This window comes from Entelurus aequoreus, linkage group LG11 (genome assembly GCF_033978785.1).
Source record: "Entelurus aequoreus isolate RoL-2023_Sb linkage group LG11, RoL_Eaeq_v1.1, whole genome shotgun sequence".
Classification (NCBI taxonomy): domain Eukaryota; kingdom Metazoa; phylum Chordata; class Actinopteri; order Syngnathiformes; family Syngnathidae; genus Entelurus; species Entelurus aequoreus.
The window spans coordinates 63833789-63854973 of NC_084741.1; the positions used below are offsets into that span (position 1 = coordinate 63833789).

The 21185-nt window shown below is 38.1% G+C and overlaps 1 protein-coding gene across 2 annotated transcripts in view; it reads right to left on the reverse strand.

The window, feature by feature from the left end:
- Positions 1-21185, reverse strand: part of LOC133660343 (glutamate receptor ionotropic, kainate 2) — a 472659-nt gene that overhangs the window by 33061 nt on the left and 418413 nt on the right. For both annotated transcript variants that reach the window (XM_062063755.1, XM_062063754.1), the window contains exon 15: positions 17916-18141. In XM_062063755.1, the coding sequence (XP_061919739.1) occupies positions 17916-18141 (226 nt within the window). The remainder of the gene's footprint in view (positions 1-17915; positions 18142-21185) is intronic.

Genomic DNA, 21185 nt, shown 5'->3' on the forward strand with positions numbered 1-21185 from the left:
TAAGTGTTTGATGAGCATTCCTCAACTTTCTCAGACTTTTTTGCCACTTGTGCCAGCTTTTTTGAAACATGTTGCAGGCATCAAATTCCAAATGGGCTAATATTTGCAAAAAATAACAACGTTTTCCAGCTCGAACATTAAGTATCTTGTCTTTGCAGTCTATTCAATCGAGTATTGGTTGAAAAGGATTTGCAAATCATTGTATTCTGTTTTTATTTACGATTTACACAAGGTGCCAACTTTGCTGGTTTTGGGGTGTGTAAAAGGAATACAATTATTGGACAGAAATGATGCATAAGCAATGCCTTTTCTTGGGAAATGTTTCCAGCTATGCCTTGCCTTAATGAGGCAAAATGTGCCATGAAATGCTTCTCGCCGTCTGTGTACAATGCCTGATAGTAGTTCAATCCCCCTGTTCGCCTTTCCGCTGTCCTGCATTCTCTACCCCTTCTTCATCTCCTCAGACAGCAGGTATGGAAATACAGCACCTTCTTTTGGTTTGATGATGAAAACCAATGGCCTTTCAAGAAGCCCCAATTAAACCATGTTGGGGGGGGGAATATAAATCCTGCCAGAATCTTGCTTGTGATGGTACTGCCGCATACTCTGTCATGTTGGCCATATGTTGTGGCTTAATAACAAGGTATTTTAACCTACTATTGCATTATCTTAGGTACGGTCTTCCTTGCCACTGTTGCAGGTACTAATTCTAAGCAGCAACAATCATTAGGTGCACTTTTCCTCAGCTTTGTGATGATGTGCCTGCATTCCTAAGGACATGTTTACACACTCTTTCATCTGTCCTTCATCGCTCCTCAAGGCCTCTGCTTTCTGGCTCTTATTTCAGCGTGGACAGCCAGCATGTTTCAAAAGCATATATCACTATGCTGATGGCAAATGTGAATTGCGCTCCCGGCCTTGTTATTCATTGCCACCTTCAGTATATAACTTCCCCTCAGCCCCGGAGTGCAATAAGGCAATGTATGTGCGTAAAAAAAAAAAAAAAAAAATCACTTGCTTCGACAAAACACGGCTATCTTTGACACTGTGCCAGCCATGTTGGATCAGAACAAATCGAAGACCTCAGCTGTGATATCGTATCCAGAATAAACAGTATTGTGCCATAATGTTACGAATTGGGATGTTGCTGTGACTGCTTTTTGGCTGTGATTTAACAGACATTTACTCAAGTATGGAATTGCCGGATTTATATTGACCAGCCAAGACCAACATACTGGAGTTTCTTCATAAATTGCTATTGTGTTGGATGTACATTATGATAGGAGAACCATCAAACACACACAACAAGCTCAATTTTGTTTTGAGACTGCTGAAGCTTACTTGGCATAGTAAAACATATTTCCAATTCCAACGTGGCTATGAAAGATCCTCTTTTGGCCAGTTACCGAGATTGAACACTGTGTTGTCTCAAAATAATCCACTACGTCAAAGCCTAATCTAGTTTGATTTAGAAGAAGCGCCTTTTTGGACAGGCAGTGGTTTCATATTGCGGCTCTCAAACTTGGACTACAGTACAATAAAGTTAAAGTACCAATGATTGTCACACACACGCTAGGTGTGGTGAAATTATCCTCTGCATTTGACCTATCACCCTTGATCACCCCCTGGGAGATGAGGGGAGCAGTGAGCAGCAGCGGTGGCCACGCCCGGGAATCATTTTTGGTGATTTAACATAGTTACTAAGAATTCAATAATATTTTAGATTAGGGTTCTCCCGATACCAATATTTTGGTACTGGAGCAGGCACCAAAATGTATTTCGATACCTTGATACTTTTCAATATAAAGGGGACCACAAAAAAATAATTATTGGCTAAATGTTAACAGAAAATCTTATGATACGTTAAAAAAATATGTTTCTTATTACAATAAAATAAAACAAATTAAAAAATAAATTAAAAAAATGACAATCATATAATAATTTTGTCATAAGAGTGAACATACAAGACAGCTACTATTTTAGTAGCAAGTAAGCAAACAAAGGCTCCTAATTTAGCTGCTGACATATGCAGTAACATATTGTGTCATTTATCATTCTATTGTTTGGTCAAAATTATGAGGGACAAGCGGTAGAAAATGTATTATTGATCTACTTGCTCATTTACTGTTAATATCTGTTTACTTTCTGTTTTACCATGTTCTATCTACACTGCTGTTAAAATGTAGTTAGCACTTCTTTTGTTGTTTGGATACTTTACAATAGTTTTAGGTGACACTACACATTTTGTTATCAATCCAATACCAAGTACTTACAGGATCATACATAAAGATCTCTTGTGTGAAAGGGACATATTTCCAGACTTTATAAACAATAAGAAAATGACAAAAGATTTTGTGATTATAAAAACATATCGATGTAATCATTGTAGTATGGACTAGATACGAGTCTTGTACATACTGTATACCACAATAATATCGTACCGTGGCCTTTATACCATGATATTATTGTACCGTGGGATGTTGATATTGTTACATTCCTAATACTTACTGTTATACAAGATATCTTTTGTTTTCATTGGACTGTTATGTTACTTGTGTGATTTATTTTTATTCCATATTTGTTTCCTCTACCGCACCTTAAATTGGAGTCCTTAATCTCGTTGTATGCAAATATAATGACAATAAAGTCCATTATATTATATTCTATTATTTGTACTGCATTGTAAGGTATAGGTTCATGTTGTTAGGTCTTGTTTGCCTACAGATGGAAACTAGCACTGCAAATGATTGTATATTCATTAAAAATTACAAAAAATAATTAAAGCGAGCGTTTCTCCAAGTAGTTATTAATCAATCAATCAAAGTTTATTTATATAGCCCTTAATCACAAGTGTCTCAAAGGGCTGCACAAGCCACAACGACATCCTCGGCTCAGATCCCACATCAGGGCAAGAAACAACTCAACGCAGTGGAATACAATGAAAAACCTTGATGAATGATAACATTGCACTATAAAAAACAGAACAACTTGACAAAACAAGGAAATTGCAATGTTTTTAAAAAAGTGACAGTGCACACAAACTTTGAGACTGAGGAGGAAGGGGTAATAGTAATAGTTGTCTTGCTGCCATCGGTCTCCTTTCAAATAAGATTTAGACATGCCAAGAAGAAAAATACTGGAGATTGTCATCTCGTTCCGACTAATTTACACAATTGACAAGAATAAATACCGTATATGTCATCATGCTGTATAATGATACCTCGGTTTTCCTACGCCAAACGTTTTGCATGTTTCAGTTTTGCGATTAAAAACTGGGTGAAACATTGCGCCTAACAAGCTAGTCAGTTTGTATGGCGTCAAAACGGTGCCAAAATTAGCGTACATATAAACACTGTTTGCGCACACAGAGAGAAAGTTGCCGTTTAGAGTTACCAATTAAAAAAGAGGGGAGTGGCAGATACCGTGCTCCCAAATACCAGAGGGGTTGAAATGTCTTCACATGTAGAGAAACACATCGCAAGTGCAAACAGAGTCTGTGCGAACATACACTCATTGTCGTCTTTGCCAACAAGAGTCTTCATTTAGCCATTTAAATTGTCCTTTTTTTGTACTTTGTATAGTTTTTTGCCAGTACAACTATTATTAAATTCTATAGAATGGGATTTGGGTTAACATTTTTGGATGTCTGGAACAGATGATATGGAATTACTAGGGCTGTCTTTGACTAGGGATATTCATAGTCAAATCTGATTTGGTAGATCTTGCCCATAGTCGACTGTGGCGTCTCTTTATTTTAAGAGGACAAGTAACGGGGACTCCCACAAATAAACGAGATTGTGATGATATGTAATACTATACACCGGTCACTAGGTGTCAGTAACATCATACAGATGTAGATCTAGCCGCTGCAGGAAGTGGAAAAAGGATAACAACGAGAAACTTGAACTAGAAACTGTGTGACACTCCCAAAGTTATTAAACGTATAAAAACATCAAAAACCTTTAAAAGTTAAAGTACCACTAATAGTCACACACACGCTAAGTGTGGTGAAATTAACCTCTGCATTTGACCCATCCCCTTGTTCCACTCCCTGGGAGGTGAGGGAGCAGTGAGCAGTGAGCAGCAGCGGTGGCTGTGCTCGGTAATAATTTTGGTGATGTAACCCCCAATTCCAACCCTTGATGCTGAGTGCCAAGCAGGGAGGTAATGGGTCCCATTTTTATAGTCTTTGGTATGACTCGGCCGGGGTTTAAACTAACCTACCGATATCAGAGCGCTGAGAAGATGATCAAACGTGACTATCTAGTCTGAAGAAGTAAAAGTTGTAACATTTCTGTAGATAAACCTGTGGAAGGATCACAACCCTTGCCAGAGAAGAGAAGCAAAATGGTCGAGGAAGTGAGTTGCGGCAAGTCCCATCGGGGCTGATATTGGGCTTCAGCCCGCTTAAGGCTTGGGGTGGCACAGAAAGCTTCGTATCTGACGGTCCCGATAGTGTACCCGGCCTTGGAACATCCACCCCACGCGCTCAGGGGGCCTCAGGTACTCAACTCACCTCCCACTCACGGAGGGATGAGAGGGGTTCAAATGTACGACAAGGTTGATAGTCAAATCAGACTCCTCCGAATCGAATCGTCTATTCTAGGTCAACCCTGGAATTTACATTATTTCTTATGGAGAAAATGTTTTCAGTTTTTAGTACGATTCATTTGTCTTTTGTAACAGACTATGAATGAAAACCGAGGTACTACTGTACCTGATTTCAGTTTGATAACACAGATCAGATGTGAGTATTGGGTGCATAGATTTGCGACATCAACGTCAGCACATTTGAACATGTTCTCGTCTTCTCGTGCATTTGTTATCGCAAATTTTAGGCTGTAAAGGTGTCATGTCGTAAACACTCTATTACAATGTCAATAGCTTACAGCTGAGAGTTTAAAGTCTATCCATTAGACAGCTGAGGAAGCTGTCAAGGGGACTGGCAGCTAAGTGCTGTAGCTCTACCAGGACTCGGGTACTAATGCGACTTGACACCATCTCTCTGTTCAAGTCAATGAGATATATGCTAAATGGACAGGCTATATGGGAATACAGCCTGCAGATGGTAAAGGCTAGGATTAGCAATTTAAATTCCTTGTTTTGGCTGCATGTGAACAAGCCACTGGGGAGTAATAATGCTAACACCTTTCCTTTACTCAGTACGGACCAGCTGGCCGTTACAGAAACTATTTGCAACCATCATTCACTTTGCTCACGCTCGCTTTCTCTCATTGATAAACATTTATAGGATCATATGCATCAACTGTAATGTGCAGTGTGCACACATAGAGTGGGGGAAAATATGTCCTCCATTCAATTTCATAGTGGTAAATGCAAAATCGCTCATTTCTATGCACACACACACACACACACACACACACACACACACACACACACACACACACACACACACACACACACACACACACACACACACACACACACACACACACACACACACACACACACAGGTTTCCAAACCCTCAAAAGGAACACATCAGTCAAAGCAATCACCAAAAGCAAATATAGACTACCTTCACTGTTTCCACTCACTCAAATTACATTCTGTGGGTGACCAGCAGAGCATACACAAACAATATTAAATGACCTTCCCAATATCTGCTCAGGACGTTTCTTGACGTTTTCGCCTATAAATTGTGCTGGATGTTTGCACGAGTCTACACAAAGTTTTTTTTTATGGCATGCTTTAAAAGCACAAATGTGAGATTATTTCATCTTGTCAATTATTTAATAGAAGATTTTCTTTCCAGCATTTATTGTTTTGCATTTATAAAATACATCAGAATGTAATTTTCTCCTTTGTTTATTTGTTTACCTTCCCAATAACATCATACTGCTAGCAATTTAACCCACACAAAACTGCAATCTGCTGCTTGCTTAACGTTCAGTCAGGTAGTAGACAACATAACCATAACTCATTATCTGGGTCGCTTGCAGGGCACATATTGATAGGCAACAAATAGATAATACAAACATTCACATCTATGGACAATTTACAGTATCCAGTTAGCCTAACATAAATGTTTTTGGGAGGTGTGAGGAAGCTGTAGTACCCTGTATAACACAATGCCTCCATGGGGGGGAACACTCAAAGTATCCACCAGGGGTTCCCAAACTTTTTGACTCGGGGGCCGCATTGGATTATAAAAATTTGGCCTGAAGCCTGGCTGTATATATATATATATATATATATATATATATATATATATATATATATATATATATATATATATATAGAGGTGGCGATTTGTCCAGGGTGTACCCCGCCTTCCGCCCGAATGCAGCTGAGATAGGCTCCAGCACCCCCCGCGACCCCAAAAGGGACAAGCGGTAGAAAATGGATGGATGGATATATATATATACTTGTATATATATATATATATATATATATATATATATATATATATATATATATATATATATATGATGATGTCACGTAGAGATGTCCGATAATGGCTTTTTTGCAAATATTCCGATATTGTCCAACTCTTAATTACCGATTCCGATATCAACCGATACCGATACATACAGTTGTAGAATTAACACATTATTATGTCTAATTTTGTTGTGATGCACCGCTGAATGCATTAAACAAAGTAACAAAGTTTTCCAAAATAAATCAACTCAAGTTATGGAAAAAAATGCCAACATGGCACTGCCATATTTATTATTGAAGTCACAAAGTGCATTATTTGTTTTAAAATGCCTCAAAACAGCAGCTTGGAATTTGGGACATGCTCTCCCTGAGAGAGCGTGAGGAGGTTGAGGTGGGCGGGGTTGGGGGAGGTGGGGGACTAGGGGGCAGCGGGGGTGTATATTGTAGCATCCCGGAAGAGTTAGTGCTGCAAGGGGTTCTGGGTATTTGTTCTGTTGTGTTTATGTTGTGGTACGGTGCGGATATTGTCCCGAAATGTGTTGTCATTCTTGTTTGGTGTGGGTTCACAGTGTGGCGCATATTTGTAACAGTGTTAAAGTTGTTTATACGGTCACCCTCAGTGTGACCTGTATGGCTGTTGACCAAGTATGCGTGCATTCACTTGTGTGTGTAAAAGCCGTGAATATTATGTGAATGGAACGGCACGCAAAGGCAGTGCCTTTAAGGTTTATTGGCGCTCTGTACTTCTCCCTACGTCCGTGTACACAGCGGCATTTTAAAAAGTCATACATTTTACATTTGAAACCGATACCGATCATTTTGAAACCGATACCGATAATTTCCGATATTACATTTTAAAGCATTTATCGGCCGATAATGTCGGCAGTCCGATATTATCGGACATTCCTAATGTCACGTTATCAATGGGAAAATAAATGTTTATACAATATGATTTGCCTGAGCGGCTAGGAGACACCAAGAGTAACAAGTGGTAGAAAATGGATTCGAAAGGACATATATACAAAAAATTACAAATAATAATTTTAAAAAAATAAAAAAAATAATAATTTTGTTTTGTTTTTTAACATGAGACTTCCGTGGGCCGTAGTTTGGGGACCCTTGGTCTAAACCAAGAGGCTCCAACATGTGAAATGAAATGGTATTGGCTCCAAACTTGCTCAAATGCAGCAGCCATCTTCAAGAACAAAGATGGTATTAACGAACATGTGGAAGGATATAATAACTAAGCAGCATAGTGGTGTTTTTATTGAGACTGGACTGGAAGCTGTTTATTTTATTTGTGTTCTGTTTTTTTTTTTTACATCACAGCAGGTTAAAATAAGATAAGTAATCAAAACAAAATCACGTTGAATGAGACGATAACAAAATTAACTGATTTGTTAGTTAAGTATAAATACGAGAGGAAAATTTTGACTGAAACGAAATCCAATCATATTTAATTTCGTCTTGTCGATGGGCGGGACAAGTTCTGAATACATCCAATCAGAGCTCTTTAACGGCGTACATCGAAAGAGTGATGGGGGTTAGTTATGGTCGAGAGCCAATCAGATGCTTTTCCTTGCGAGATGAAGTCACCGCCAAAATCAAAATGTGTGGATTTAACATCATAGTATGTGTACACCTGGGAGAAAGTGAAGAGGACACATTTAATTTTTACTGCTATGATGCCATCAGCAGGTGTGTCATCAATCATGACATCGACACAACTGTAAGTCAAATCTCTTATTTGGTGCTATCAGTGCCAAAAACTGATTCTGAACCGTGCCGAAAATGAATTCCTGACGCCACGCCACGGGAGCACGTGCCACTCTCGGGCTTCGTCTGTCCACAACTGATTGCTACATGTAAGACAAACTTATATTTGTGGTTCTCGTAAGGATATGTGTTTGAAATTATTCAAGCCTTTATCGTGTCTGGTAAATGACAGAGTTGGCGATTTCAATGGTATTAATGAGATTTTAAAGGCCTACTGAAACCCACTACTACCGACCACACAGTCTGATAGTTTATATATCAATGATGAAATATTAACATTGCAACACATGCCAATAACTTATAAAGTGCAATTTTAAATTTCCCGCGAAACTTCCGGTTGAAAACGTCTATGTATGATGACGTATGCGCGTGACGTCAATGGTTGAAACGGAAGTATTGGGACACCATTGTATCCAATACAAAAAGCTCTGTTTTCATCGCAAAATTCCACAGTATTCTGGACATCTGTGTTGGTGAATCTTTTGCAATTTGTTTAATGAACAATGGAGACTGCAAAGAAGAAAGCTGTAGGTGGGATCGGTGTATTAGCGGCTGGTTGCAGCAAGACAACCAGGAGGACTTTGAGATGGATAGCAGACGCGCTATCCGACGCTAGCCGCCGACCGCATCGATGATCGGGTGAAGTCCTTCGTTGCTCCGTCGATCACTGGTGAGCACGGGTGTTGATGAGCAGATGAAGGCTGGCTGGCGTAGGTGGATAGCTAATGTTTTTAGCATAGCTCTGTGAGGTCCCGTAGCTAAGTTAGCTTCAATGGTGTCGTTAGCAACAGCATTGTTAAGCTTCGCCAGGCTGGAAAGCATTAACTATAACTTAATAGTATTGTTGATTTTCTGTCTATCCTTCCAGTCAGGGGTTTATTTATTTTGTTTCTATCTGTATTTAAGCCCGATGCTATCATGTTAGCTCCGTAGCTAAAGTGCTTCGCCGATGTATTGTCGTGGAGATAAAAGTCACTGTGAATGTCCATTTCGTGTTCTCGACTCTCATTTTCAAGAGGATATAGTATCCGAGGTGGTTTAAAATACAAATCCGTGATCCACAATAGAAAAAGGAGAGAGTGTGGAATCCAATGAACCCTTGTACCTAAGTTACGGTTAGAGCGAAAAAAGATACGTCCTGCACTGCATTCTAGTCCTTCACTCTCACGTTCCTCATCCACAAATATTTCATCCTCGCTCAAATTAATGGGGTAATCGTCACTTTCTCGGTCCAAATCGCTCTCGCTGCTGGTGTAAACAATGGGGAAATGTGAGGAGCCTTTCAACCTGCCACGTCACGCTACTTCCGGTACAGGCAAGGCTTTTTTATCAGCCACCAAAACTTTATCGTTGATGTTCTCTACTAAATCCTTTCAGCAAAAATATGGCAATATCGCAAAATGATCAAGTACGACACATAGAATGGATCTGCTATCCCAGTTTAAATTTAAAAAAATCATTTCAGTAGGCCTTTAAAGTGTTGTTATTCATCTGATCTTGTTTAGTACTCCTGCCTTCCTAGTTTTCAGTCAACATTTCAACTTTGACCAATTATTTTACACACATTTACTCTTTTTTTTCCACTTTGTATTTGTTTTTATTGTGGAGTTATTTTTATAATGTGCAGTGGCCCGTTAAAAAAATAGCTGCGAGACGTACTTTGGACACCCCTGGTGTGAGTGGCATGGGAGTTAAAGGCCTACTGAAACCCACTACTACCGACCACGCAGTCTGATAGTTTATATATCAATGATGAAATCTTAACATTATAACACATGCCAATACGGCCGGGTTAACTTATAAAGTGACATTTAAAATTTGCCGCTAAACTTCCGGTTCGAAACGCCTCTGCGGATGACGTATGCGCGTGACGTAGCCCGGCGAACACGGGTATGCCTTCCACATTGAAGCCGATACGAAAAAGCTCTGTTTTCATTTCATAATTCCACAGTATTCTGGACATCTGTGTTCGTGAATCTGTTTCAATCATGTTCATTGCATTATGGAGAAGGAAGCCAAGCAAGCAAAGAAGAAAGTTGTCGGTGCGAAATGGACGTATTTTTCGAACGTAGTCAGCCACAACAGTACACAGCCGGCGCTTCTTTGTTTACATTCCCGAAAGATGCAGTCAAGATGGAAGAACTCGGATAACAGAGACTCTAACCAGGAGGACTTTTGATTTGGATACACAGACGCCTGTAGAGAACTGGGACAACACAGACTCTTACCAGGATTACTTTGATTTGGATGACAAAGACGCAGACGTGCTACTGTGAGTATGCAGCTTTGGCTTTTTTTTGCGTATGTACGTAACTTTTTTAAAATATATAAGCTTTATGAACCTTGGGTTAGGTGAACGGTCTTTTGGGCTGAGTGATTGTGTGTGTTGATCATGTGTTTGAATTGTATTGGCGTGTTCTATGGAGCTAGGAGCTAGCAGAGGAGCTAGGAGCTAGCATAACACGTACCGTACCTTACGTGCGCGTCACGTACGTAACTTTTTAAAAATATATAAGCTTTATGAACCTTGGGTTAGGTGAACGGTCTTTTGGGCTGAGTGATTGTGTGTGTTGATCAGGTGTTTGAATTGTATTGGCGTGTTCTATGGAGCTAGGAGCTAGCAGAGGAGCTAGGAGCTAGCATAACAAACACGCAGGTGTTATTATGCAGGATTAATTTGTGGCATATTAAATATAAGCCTGGTTGTGTTGTGGCTAATAGAGTATATATATGTCTTGTGTTTATTTACTGTTGTAGTCATTCCCAGCTGAATATCAGGTACCGTGAGTATGCAGCCTTGGCTGCTAAACATTCGATAACTTGACCGTATGTGCGCGTCACGTACGTAACTTTTTAAAAATATATAAGCTTTATGAACCTTGGGTTAGGTAAACTGTCTTTTGGGCTGAGTGATTGTGTGTGTTGATCAGGTGTTTGAATTGTATTGGCGTGTTCTATGGAGCTAGGAGCTAGCAGAGGAGCTAGGAGCTAGCATAACAAACACGCAGGTGTTTTTATGCAGGATTAATTTGTGGCATATTAAATATAAGCCTGGTTGTGTTGTGGCTAATAGAGTATATATATGTCTTGTGTTTATTTACTGTTGTAGTCATTCCCAGCTGAATATCAGGTCACCCTCGGCTCTCACAGCATCTTCCCTATCTGAATAGCTTCAACTCCCCACTAGTCCTTCACTTGCACTTTACTCATCCACAAATCTTTCATCCTCGCTCAAATTAATGGGGAAATTGTCGCTTTCTCGGTCCGAATCTCTCTCACTTCATGCGGCCATCATTGTAAACAATAGGGAACTTTGCGTATATGTTCAACTGACTACGTCACGCTACTTCCGGTAGGTGCAAGCCTTTTTTTTATCAGATACCAAAAGTTGCAATCTTTATCGTCGTTGTTCTATACTAAATCCTTTCAGCAAAAATATGGCAATATCGCGAAATGATCAAGTATGACACATAGAATAGATCTGCTATCCCCGTTTAAATAAAAAAAATTCATTTCAGTAGGCCTTTAATTGAGGTATAAATTCAGACTTACAATAAAACTTGACTTATGTCGCCTTGTACCGAGACCAAAGAACTCCTATATACTTTCATAAAATATTTTTAAGCAAATACCTAAAAATGTTTAACATGTCACTCAAAATGTTAATCAAGTTAACACATATTCCTAGAGTTGAATAGCTTCTATCACCCACTTCCCATCTGTGCAGAGTTTTATGGAAATCAGATGAGTAGGTTTTGCAAAAGATGTACAGATAATGCATGGATAATAACTAAACATCCTACAGAGATAGCGACGTATGAACACATGCATTGTTTTCAAAGGTTTGAGGGACAGCTTCTGTCCTTTGCATCGCTACAAGTTAGTATTTTCAGATGACACCAATGCATTTCCCCCCTAAACAAATTGTTTCGGGGCTAATGGAAACATTTACAATAGAAATCAACAAATTAAAAAGACAATTTAATAAAAACAGACCAAGCAAAACAGAAATGTTTTACCGTTATTTGGTAATGGTAGAAAACAAATACAAAAAGAACGTGTAGACGTTAAACATATACGACAACGTGGCAAGGAAGACTTCAAAATACTGAAGGAAGTGTCATGATCTCACATGACAGTGATTAGTTTCTTGTATTTTCTATTATTTCCTGTTCAGCGCTCTTATTTGTTGTTCCACTTCCTGTTTGTGACCGTTAGCCTCCACTCTCCTCTGGCCTGACTGTTGGCTCCCTGACCTGTCCCTGATTGGCAATCAGGACACACCTGTTACTGATTGCCAATCAGGAAGCTTCTAAAACCAGCCCTGTTTTCTGAACAGGGCTTGATCATTGTCTTTGCTTTGTGACAACACCTGCATAGCTTTCCCTACGATTCAATTACACTATATCTTTATTTGTGTTATTAAATATATTTTTACCTGCCCTATGCCTGGTACCTCTAGATCCTGGGGTTCCGGACTAACACAGATCGTAACATTGAGCTACAGACCAACTATCCCTCTCTATACTCAGCTTGTGGTACCAACAGACAACCCTGTGTGAAGATACCGTATGAACATAACAAATTAAGCCAGTTCCTTCAGATTAATATACAAATATGAATCGTAGCCCTTATTTAAGGTTGGCTCGTGCACTTATGTGTCATCCAAATCAATGCAAATGTCAAACACAATATTTGGTGATCACCTGTGTCAAACCATACTGATGCTGAGTTTCCTTACGATGATAGAACAATGGCTTTTGCAAGTACTACGAAGAAGGTTTTAGATGGGTTCATGTCTTTATGTATGAGATCTACAGACTAGTAATGATGAACATTTTGAGGTAGACTCCCATAGTTACCTTCAGCTCATTTATGTTTTCTCAGTGTTGTATGTACTCTTTTGTGCATTGCCATAAATGTCACTATCACTACAGTAATGCACAGCAGCAAGAACTGAGCTGTTGTTGAAACTGTAAATCACTATAAGTAGTCCTAGTTCAACACTTTTTTTTCTTTCTGTGTTCAGGGCTGTATTGCATTCAGTTGAAAAGAAAACTGAAAACACACATTAGTGTGAAGGAAGTGTAGACTTAAAGGTGAACTGCACTTTTTTTGGAATGATGCCTATCGTTCATAATCAATATGAGAGACAAGAACACACTTCTTTTTTTTTCTTTTTTTTACGATTTTAAAGATGATAAAAAAAAATGTCTAATGCAGGGGTGTCAAACTCATTTTAGATCGGGGGCCACAAGGAGAAAAATCTACTCCCAAGTGGGCCGCACTGGTAAAATCACAGCACGATAACTTAAAAATAAAGACAACTTCAGATTGTTTTCTTTGTTTAAAAATAGAACAAGCACATTCTGAAAATGTACAAATCATAATATTTGTTTTGGGTTTTTTTTACACTTACATGTTGCGTTCAATAGAATCCTATCTTTGTCGTTATTTATATTCTCTTAATAAATTATGTGATAATGTTCACCAGTCAACTCATTGGTGTTAATTTTATCTATCAAGATAAAAAAATTACATCAAAATCAAATTACAGTATGTCATTCATGTAGTTTGATCATTTTCCTCACCTACTCAGTGGCCTAGTGGTTATAGAGTGTCCGCCCTGAGATCGGTAGGTTGTGAGTTCAAACCCTGGCCGAGTCATACCAAAGACTATAAAAAAATGGGACCCATTACCTCCCTGCTTGGCACTCAGCATCAAGGGTTGGAATTGGGGGTTAAATCACCAAAATGATTCCCAGGCGCGGCACCGCTGCTGCCCACTGCTCCCCTCACCTCCCAGGGGGTGAACAAGGGGATGGGTCAAATGCACAGGACAAATTTCACCACACCTAGTGTGTGTGTGTGACAATCATTGGTACTTTAACTTTTTAACTCAACTGACATATGCAGCATCACCTACAAAGATACAAATAATTGCTATTACGACATCCAGTGGACACATTTCGAACAGAAGTTTATTTCATTCAAAAATATCAGGTACATTTTTATACTTAGCAAACTCATCTCGCGGGCCGGATAAAACCTGTTCGTGGGCCTGATCCGGCCCCCGAGCCGTACGTTTGACACCCCTGGTCTAATGCGTCTAATGGGGGTCATCGTTGTAGTCTTCAAAGCCCTCTAAGACAACTTCAGAACCCTCCATCGACATTTTATACTCACACGACAAATATATATATATATATATATATATACATATATATATATATATACATATATATATATATATATATATATATATATATATGTATGTATGTATATATATATATATATATGTATGTATATATATATATATATATATATATGTATGTATATATATATATATATATATATATATGTATATATATATATATATATATATATATATATATATATATATATATATATATATATATATATATATATATATATATGTATATATATATATGTATATGTATATATATATATATATGTATATGTATATATATATATATATATGTATATGTATATATATATATATATGTATATATATATATATATGTATATGTATATATATATATATATATGTATATGTATATATATATATATATATGTATATATATGTATATATATATATATATATATATATATATATATATATATATATATATATATATATATATATATATATATATATATATATATATACATATATATATATATATATACATATATATATACATATATATATATATATATATATATACATATATATATATATATATATATATACATATATATATGTGTGTATTAGGGCTGTGAATCTTTGGGTGTCCCACGATTCGATTCAATATCGATTTTTTTTTTCAATTCAACACGATTCTCGATTCAAAAACGAGTTTTTCCCGATTCAAAACAATTCTCTATTCATTCAATACATAGGATTTCAGCAGGATCTACCCCAGTCTGCTGACATGGAAGCAGAGTAGTAGAATTTTGTAAAAAGCTTTTATAATTGTAAAGGACAATGTTTTATCAACTGATTGCAATAATGTCAATTTGTTTTAACTATTAAATGAACCAAAAATATGACTTATTTTATCTTTGTAAAATATTGGACACAGTGTGTTGTCAAGCTTATGAGATGCGATGCAAGTGTAAGCCACTGTGACACTATTGTTCTTTTTTTGTATTTTTTATAAATGTCTAATGACAATGTCAATGAGGGATTTTTAATCACTGCTATGTTGAAATTGTAACTAATATTGATACTGTTGTTGATAATATTCATTTTTGTTTCACTACTTTTGGTTTGTTCTGTGTCGTGTTTGTGTCTCCTCTCAATTGTTCTGTTTATTACAATTCTGAGTGTTGCTGGGTCGGGTTTGGTTTTGGAATTGGATTGCATTGTTATGGTATTGCTGTGTATTGTTTTGTTGGATTGATTAATTAAAAAAAAAGAAAAAATAATAAAACATTAAAAAATCGATTTTTTTAAAAATGAGAATCAATTCTGAATCGCACAACGTGAGAATTCGAATTTGAATAAATTTTTTCCCACACCCCTAATATATATATATATATATATACCGTAATTTCCGGACTATAAGCCGCTACTTTTTCCCCTCGTTCTTGTCACTGCGGCTTATACAACGGTGCGGCTTATATACGGCCTGTTCTTCTCCGACACCGACGAAGAGGATTTCGGTGGTTTTAGTACGCAGGAGGAAGACGATGACACAATGATTAAAGACTGACTTTTCATATACCGGTGGGCTGGTTATTTTGATAACGTACAGGCGAGCACTTTGTATTACTTTGCACCGTTGTATTATTTGTACTCTGCACGAATGCTGTTCGCCATGTCAAAGATGTGAAAGTTTGATTGAATGATTGAAAGATTTATTGTTAATAAATGGGACGCTTTGCGTTCCCAAACAGTCATCTCTGTCCCAACAATCCCCCCCGTGGTAGCAGGAACCCCTATATACTACGGTAATTACACATCAAAACCCTGCGGCTTATAGTCGGGTGCGGCTTATATATGGAGCAATCTGTATTTTCCCCTAAATTTAGCTGGTGCGGCTTATAGTCAGGTGCGGCTTATAGTCCGGAAATTACAGTGTGTATATATATATATATATATGTATATATATATATATATATATATATATATATATATATATATATATATATAAATAAATAAAATGTACTATTTTCAATATTTACCATATATTGATTGTCCGGGACTGATTTCTTTAGCGCATTGATTTCGGTTTCCATAGCAGCGCACATCTGACTTCTGGCAACAATGTTTGTTCCTACTTCCGGAATCAAACACCAGTGTGTGTTTTCTAATCATAGCAAACTTGGTAACAGACAACAAGGACGACTATTTTGGGACAAATGAGGATTTACAACCTTATACTTTTGAAGCTACATTTACTGCTGCTTATAGAAGTGAGCACGGAGGAAGAGTGAGAGGTTGGAGCAAACTGAAGCCCGGAGAGAAAGGTGAAAGCGATTATGACGCTATAAATATGCAACTTGGAGCCAAGCTCTTTCGACATAAATGGCGTGCTTGGCCAAAATCAACAGGAAATGTTCCCGGCCAGTTGGACCAGACGAACAAATGACCATCAAGTGAGTCACTTTAATATTGATCCTGATACACGCAGCACGCCATATGTGTTAATGCAACTACAGTACATACACTGTCTGGCTAGCTGTGTACAAACAAAACATGACATTTGGGCTAATACTTTACAGATACTGTAATATGATTGTTCATGTTTTTCAGTCAGTACAAATTAGTGTCATATCGCAGTGTTGTGCATTACAAACGCAAACGCTTTTTGTGTTGTTGTAGAAGCTAGCTTATCTCTTGTCGTAGTTAGCTTGTACGGGTAATACCGAAGCATGCCGATGTGTTACTACGCTAGAAAAAAGAGTTCTTCAGTGTTCGCTCTGAAAATAGGAATGTCGCTACAGCTTAGGTTAGGGAACGTAAATGAAGTATTTGTGACGGTGTTCAAATGCATTTTTAAAGTGATTTAGTGGGAGAATAAATTGCTCTCATTAGCTGCATTGCTAGCTATCTAGAACGAGACAATTTTTATATGTTAGAGTGCAAACAAAAACCTTTTGTCATTGTCACGGCGCATGCGCAATCCCTTATGTCTTCTGCTGCAAGCTCTGAAGGCAATCACTAATCAGCGCACCTAATGATGACATATAGCATAAAGACCACCGGACCCGAAGATCCGGTGCTGGAACGTAGTTCACTCTCGTATGTGTACCCTGTTTCCCTTGATCGAGCTGTGTGCCTCGACTTCCCTCTGGATTCTGGACTGCCTCCCTCGATCCTCGACCCATGCTTGGACACGGACCTCGTTGCTTCTCTCCAGCCCCCGACCACTCGCCTGCCCACGGACTGCCTTCTCGCCTTACCCCTTTTGTCTGACGAAGGATTCATCCAACACGCACATACAACAACCTCTGGTAACGTTTACATGATTAATTCTACACATCGTCTTACACTTTTCACTTAGAGTAGCATACACATCCCACCTATTCATCGGATCCAATAAACCTTTTGAACTGATTCCTGCCGTTGTGTCGTCTCCTTCCCCCGTCATACGTAACAGTCTTCTTGTCTCTCATAATGATTGTGGTTGATAGGCAAAATAAATTAAAAAGTGCAGTTCCGCTTTAAGAGCATGTGTAAAACATTTAGTCATAATAGCAGCGTACATACCCATCGGAGTGCCAACCCCATATGCTTGTGAGTCAATGAGGCCTCCAATCTGGGTGAGGTTGCAGTTGCGCTGAATGACAAACTCAATGGTGGTAGACTCCATGAGGAAAGCGTAGTCGGAGGTTAGCGCTCGGTGAATGCCTTCTTCTACATTCTTCACCATCACAGAATGCCTCCGACTGCTCATGAACTCCCACATTTTGTCATATGTGGAGATCTTGGTTTTCTGCAAAGAGACATAATTACAACATAATTACATTTTGAGAGTAAAGCTAATATGTTAACCATGGAATTATGCAGAAACCAGGCTCCTCACTGTAAAGAGGCATGATATTGTACTTCATTAAAGCATTTTCCCTTAGGTAACAAAAAACGACGTTATTGTATCATTAAGTATATTGTTTAATGCATGATTAATATGTTTTCAAAATAAAAGTCACTGTTGTAATTTACTGTGGTTAACCCTTAGCATTCCAGTGAGCCATTTGGGATCTACTCCTGTTTCAAAAACTGAAGATTTCCAACCTCCAGATCATCATAAAAAGCAGACAATCAGATGGGTTAAAACCTAAAATACGTTCTCTGTATAGGTGCCCTATAAAGAGTTTAGCCATTTTGGTAAATGCAAATTGAGAGCAATGACTGAGGTGTACTGCTGTAAACTAACACAAACATAAACACAAGCATTTTACTTTGTTTTGACCAACAAAACACTGTGAAGCACAACACTATGCTGTGTCTACTGGTTCACCAATCCTTGCTGTTGAGGATTAGATGCTTTTTTTCATAAAAAAAAGAAACAACTTTTAGACATTGCTACCCGTAGGAAACCGATGTCAAAGTACGTAAGACTTCTAGCCAAAGGCTAATTTGAGACATTCGTCCCCGGTTAGGCTTTTTAAAGAAAAGTTGAGAAAAGTGAAAAACATGTACAAAAAGATTAAGACAAGTACACAATAAAAATACATAAAAAATAATTGGCCCCATTTGTCCATACTACATCCATTATTTACCTAGCACGTCATAAAATAATTAAATTATTAATCATGAAACAATTCAGCTGTGAAATAATGAATCATGAAATCAATAAATCAAATACATATGAAAATAATGGAATACATGGAATAAATTAACATAATGTGATCACATATTAATGCATTTAATTCCAATTATAACATTGGCACATTTAAATTATTATTTAAAGATGTATTTATTTAATTTTGTCCCATTTGGCCTTCCGTATTTGACTATATAGAGTACAGTATGTCATGATCCTGTGTGGAGCATACAGCCTGGACATGTTAAAATGTTTTACTAGCAATATTTTTGTTCTTCCTATTATTATTATTATTATTATTATTATTATTATTATTATTGTTATTGTCAATGCAGTCTTGTGATGGGTAATTCCCAAAAGAGCAGCATTTCTTTGGCATAAACAATTAAAACCGGCTGTGGATGCCGATATTTTTTTTTTTTTAGATGCAAAAAAATGGCCATCATTCTCTCCTGATCAATAAATCATGCCACATTACGCTCAGGCTATTAAGCTACAATTGGGTCGTGCAGAGGTGAGGCAAGGCTACAGCACAACACAGGGAATAGAACGCAAGCTGAGAAACAGCAAAAAATGTGTTCTGTCCCTTGATATACTGACACAGATTGTTTGGAATTATTTTTTTTTAAACATATAAATTAAATTGTATGAAGTATAAAAATTAAAGTCAATTTAAATATAAAACCCTGAATATCATTCATAAAACAAAATTAAGTGATGTTTGTGAGTCAAGGCGAGCCTGAGTCAAACAATCTGGATCACCACAAATAGTCGTAATGCCCATCTTTATTACTTTCCACAGGAGCAGATTTGAGGGTAGTTTTGAAGCCATTTGAAACCTAATTAAGTCACATCTTCAAGGTCCCGCCCGCCATTATTTTGTGTAACGACTTTTTGTGGCTGGTCGATATTTTAGATCAACTGGGTGATTTGTGGAGTGCCTATCAGAATCTTTTGGAGTCACCCTTGACAAATCAGGCGATTGAGCATGCAAGCCGCAGACTACTGATAAGAAGGGAGCAGGTGCTGTGAATACGTGGACAGACAGATAACCGCATGGATTCCAAACCAGGCCGATGGCAGAGGTGCATCCCCCATATTTACACACAATGCCTTCTGTGATCTTGGAAAGGGATGTATGTGAAGATAAAAACCGTGTTCAAACTAATCCATTGTAAGGCTGCAGAATTCTTACTTGAGTCAGATTGAAAATACATATTCTTGTTTGCTTAAATACACCATTAAACACACAACCTTAGGACTTTAAAAAAAATACTATACCTTATACCAGGGGTCGGCAACCCAAAACGTTGAAAGAGCCATTTTGGATCAGAAATACAAAAAACAAATCTGTCTGGTGCCGCAAAAATTGAAAAGCCGTATATAAGTCTTATAATGAAGGCAACACATGACGTAATATTAGCAGTACTAGCCTACTATCAAAATTACTTTAAACATCTTATATAAGTGTTATAATGAAGACAACACATGATGTAAGTGTCTATATTAGCCTACTATCAAAATGACTATGTGTCGCAGGCTGAAGCAAATCTTCGTTGACAGAAATGTTGAAATGTAATATTTATTCTACACATTTTTACAACATTATAAACCATTAGTAAATCAAAGGCTACTCAGAAGGTGAGATAACTCCTGGAAATGACTGGCTTTTAATGTCCAAAGGTATAGATGTGTGTGTCCAAGTTAAAGGAAACGGCAGGCTGTCTTCTTCTAATGGATTTATTACAAGCTTTGGCAAGCTAGGTAATGTTTGCTGTGGTCTGGAACAACATGGCACACTAACAACTATCTGAAATGCAGCCAATATTACATACAGACAATGTGTAATGAGACATGCAAATGTAAATTATATACATCCATCCATCCATCCATCCATCTTCTTCCGCTTATCCGAGGTCGGGTCGCGGGGGCAGCAGCCTAAGCAGGGAAGCCCAGACTTCCCTCTCCCCAGCCACTTCGTCTAGCTCTTCCCGGGGGATCCCGAGGCGTTCCCAGGCCAGCCGGGAGACATAGTCTTCCAAACGTGTCCTGGGTCTTCCCCGTGGCCTCCTACCGGTCGGACGTGCCCTAAACACCTCCCTAGGGAGGCGTTCGGGTGGCATCCTGACCAGATGCCCGAACCACCTCATCTGGCTCCTCTCCATGTGGAGGAGCAGTGGCTTTACTTTGAGCTCCTCCCGGATGACAGAGCT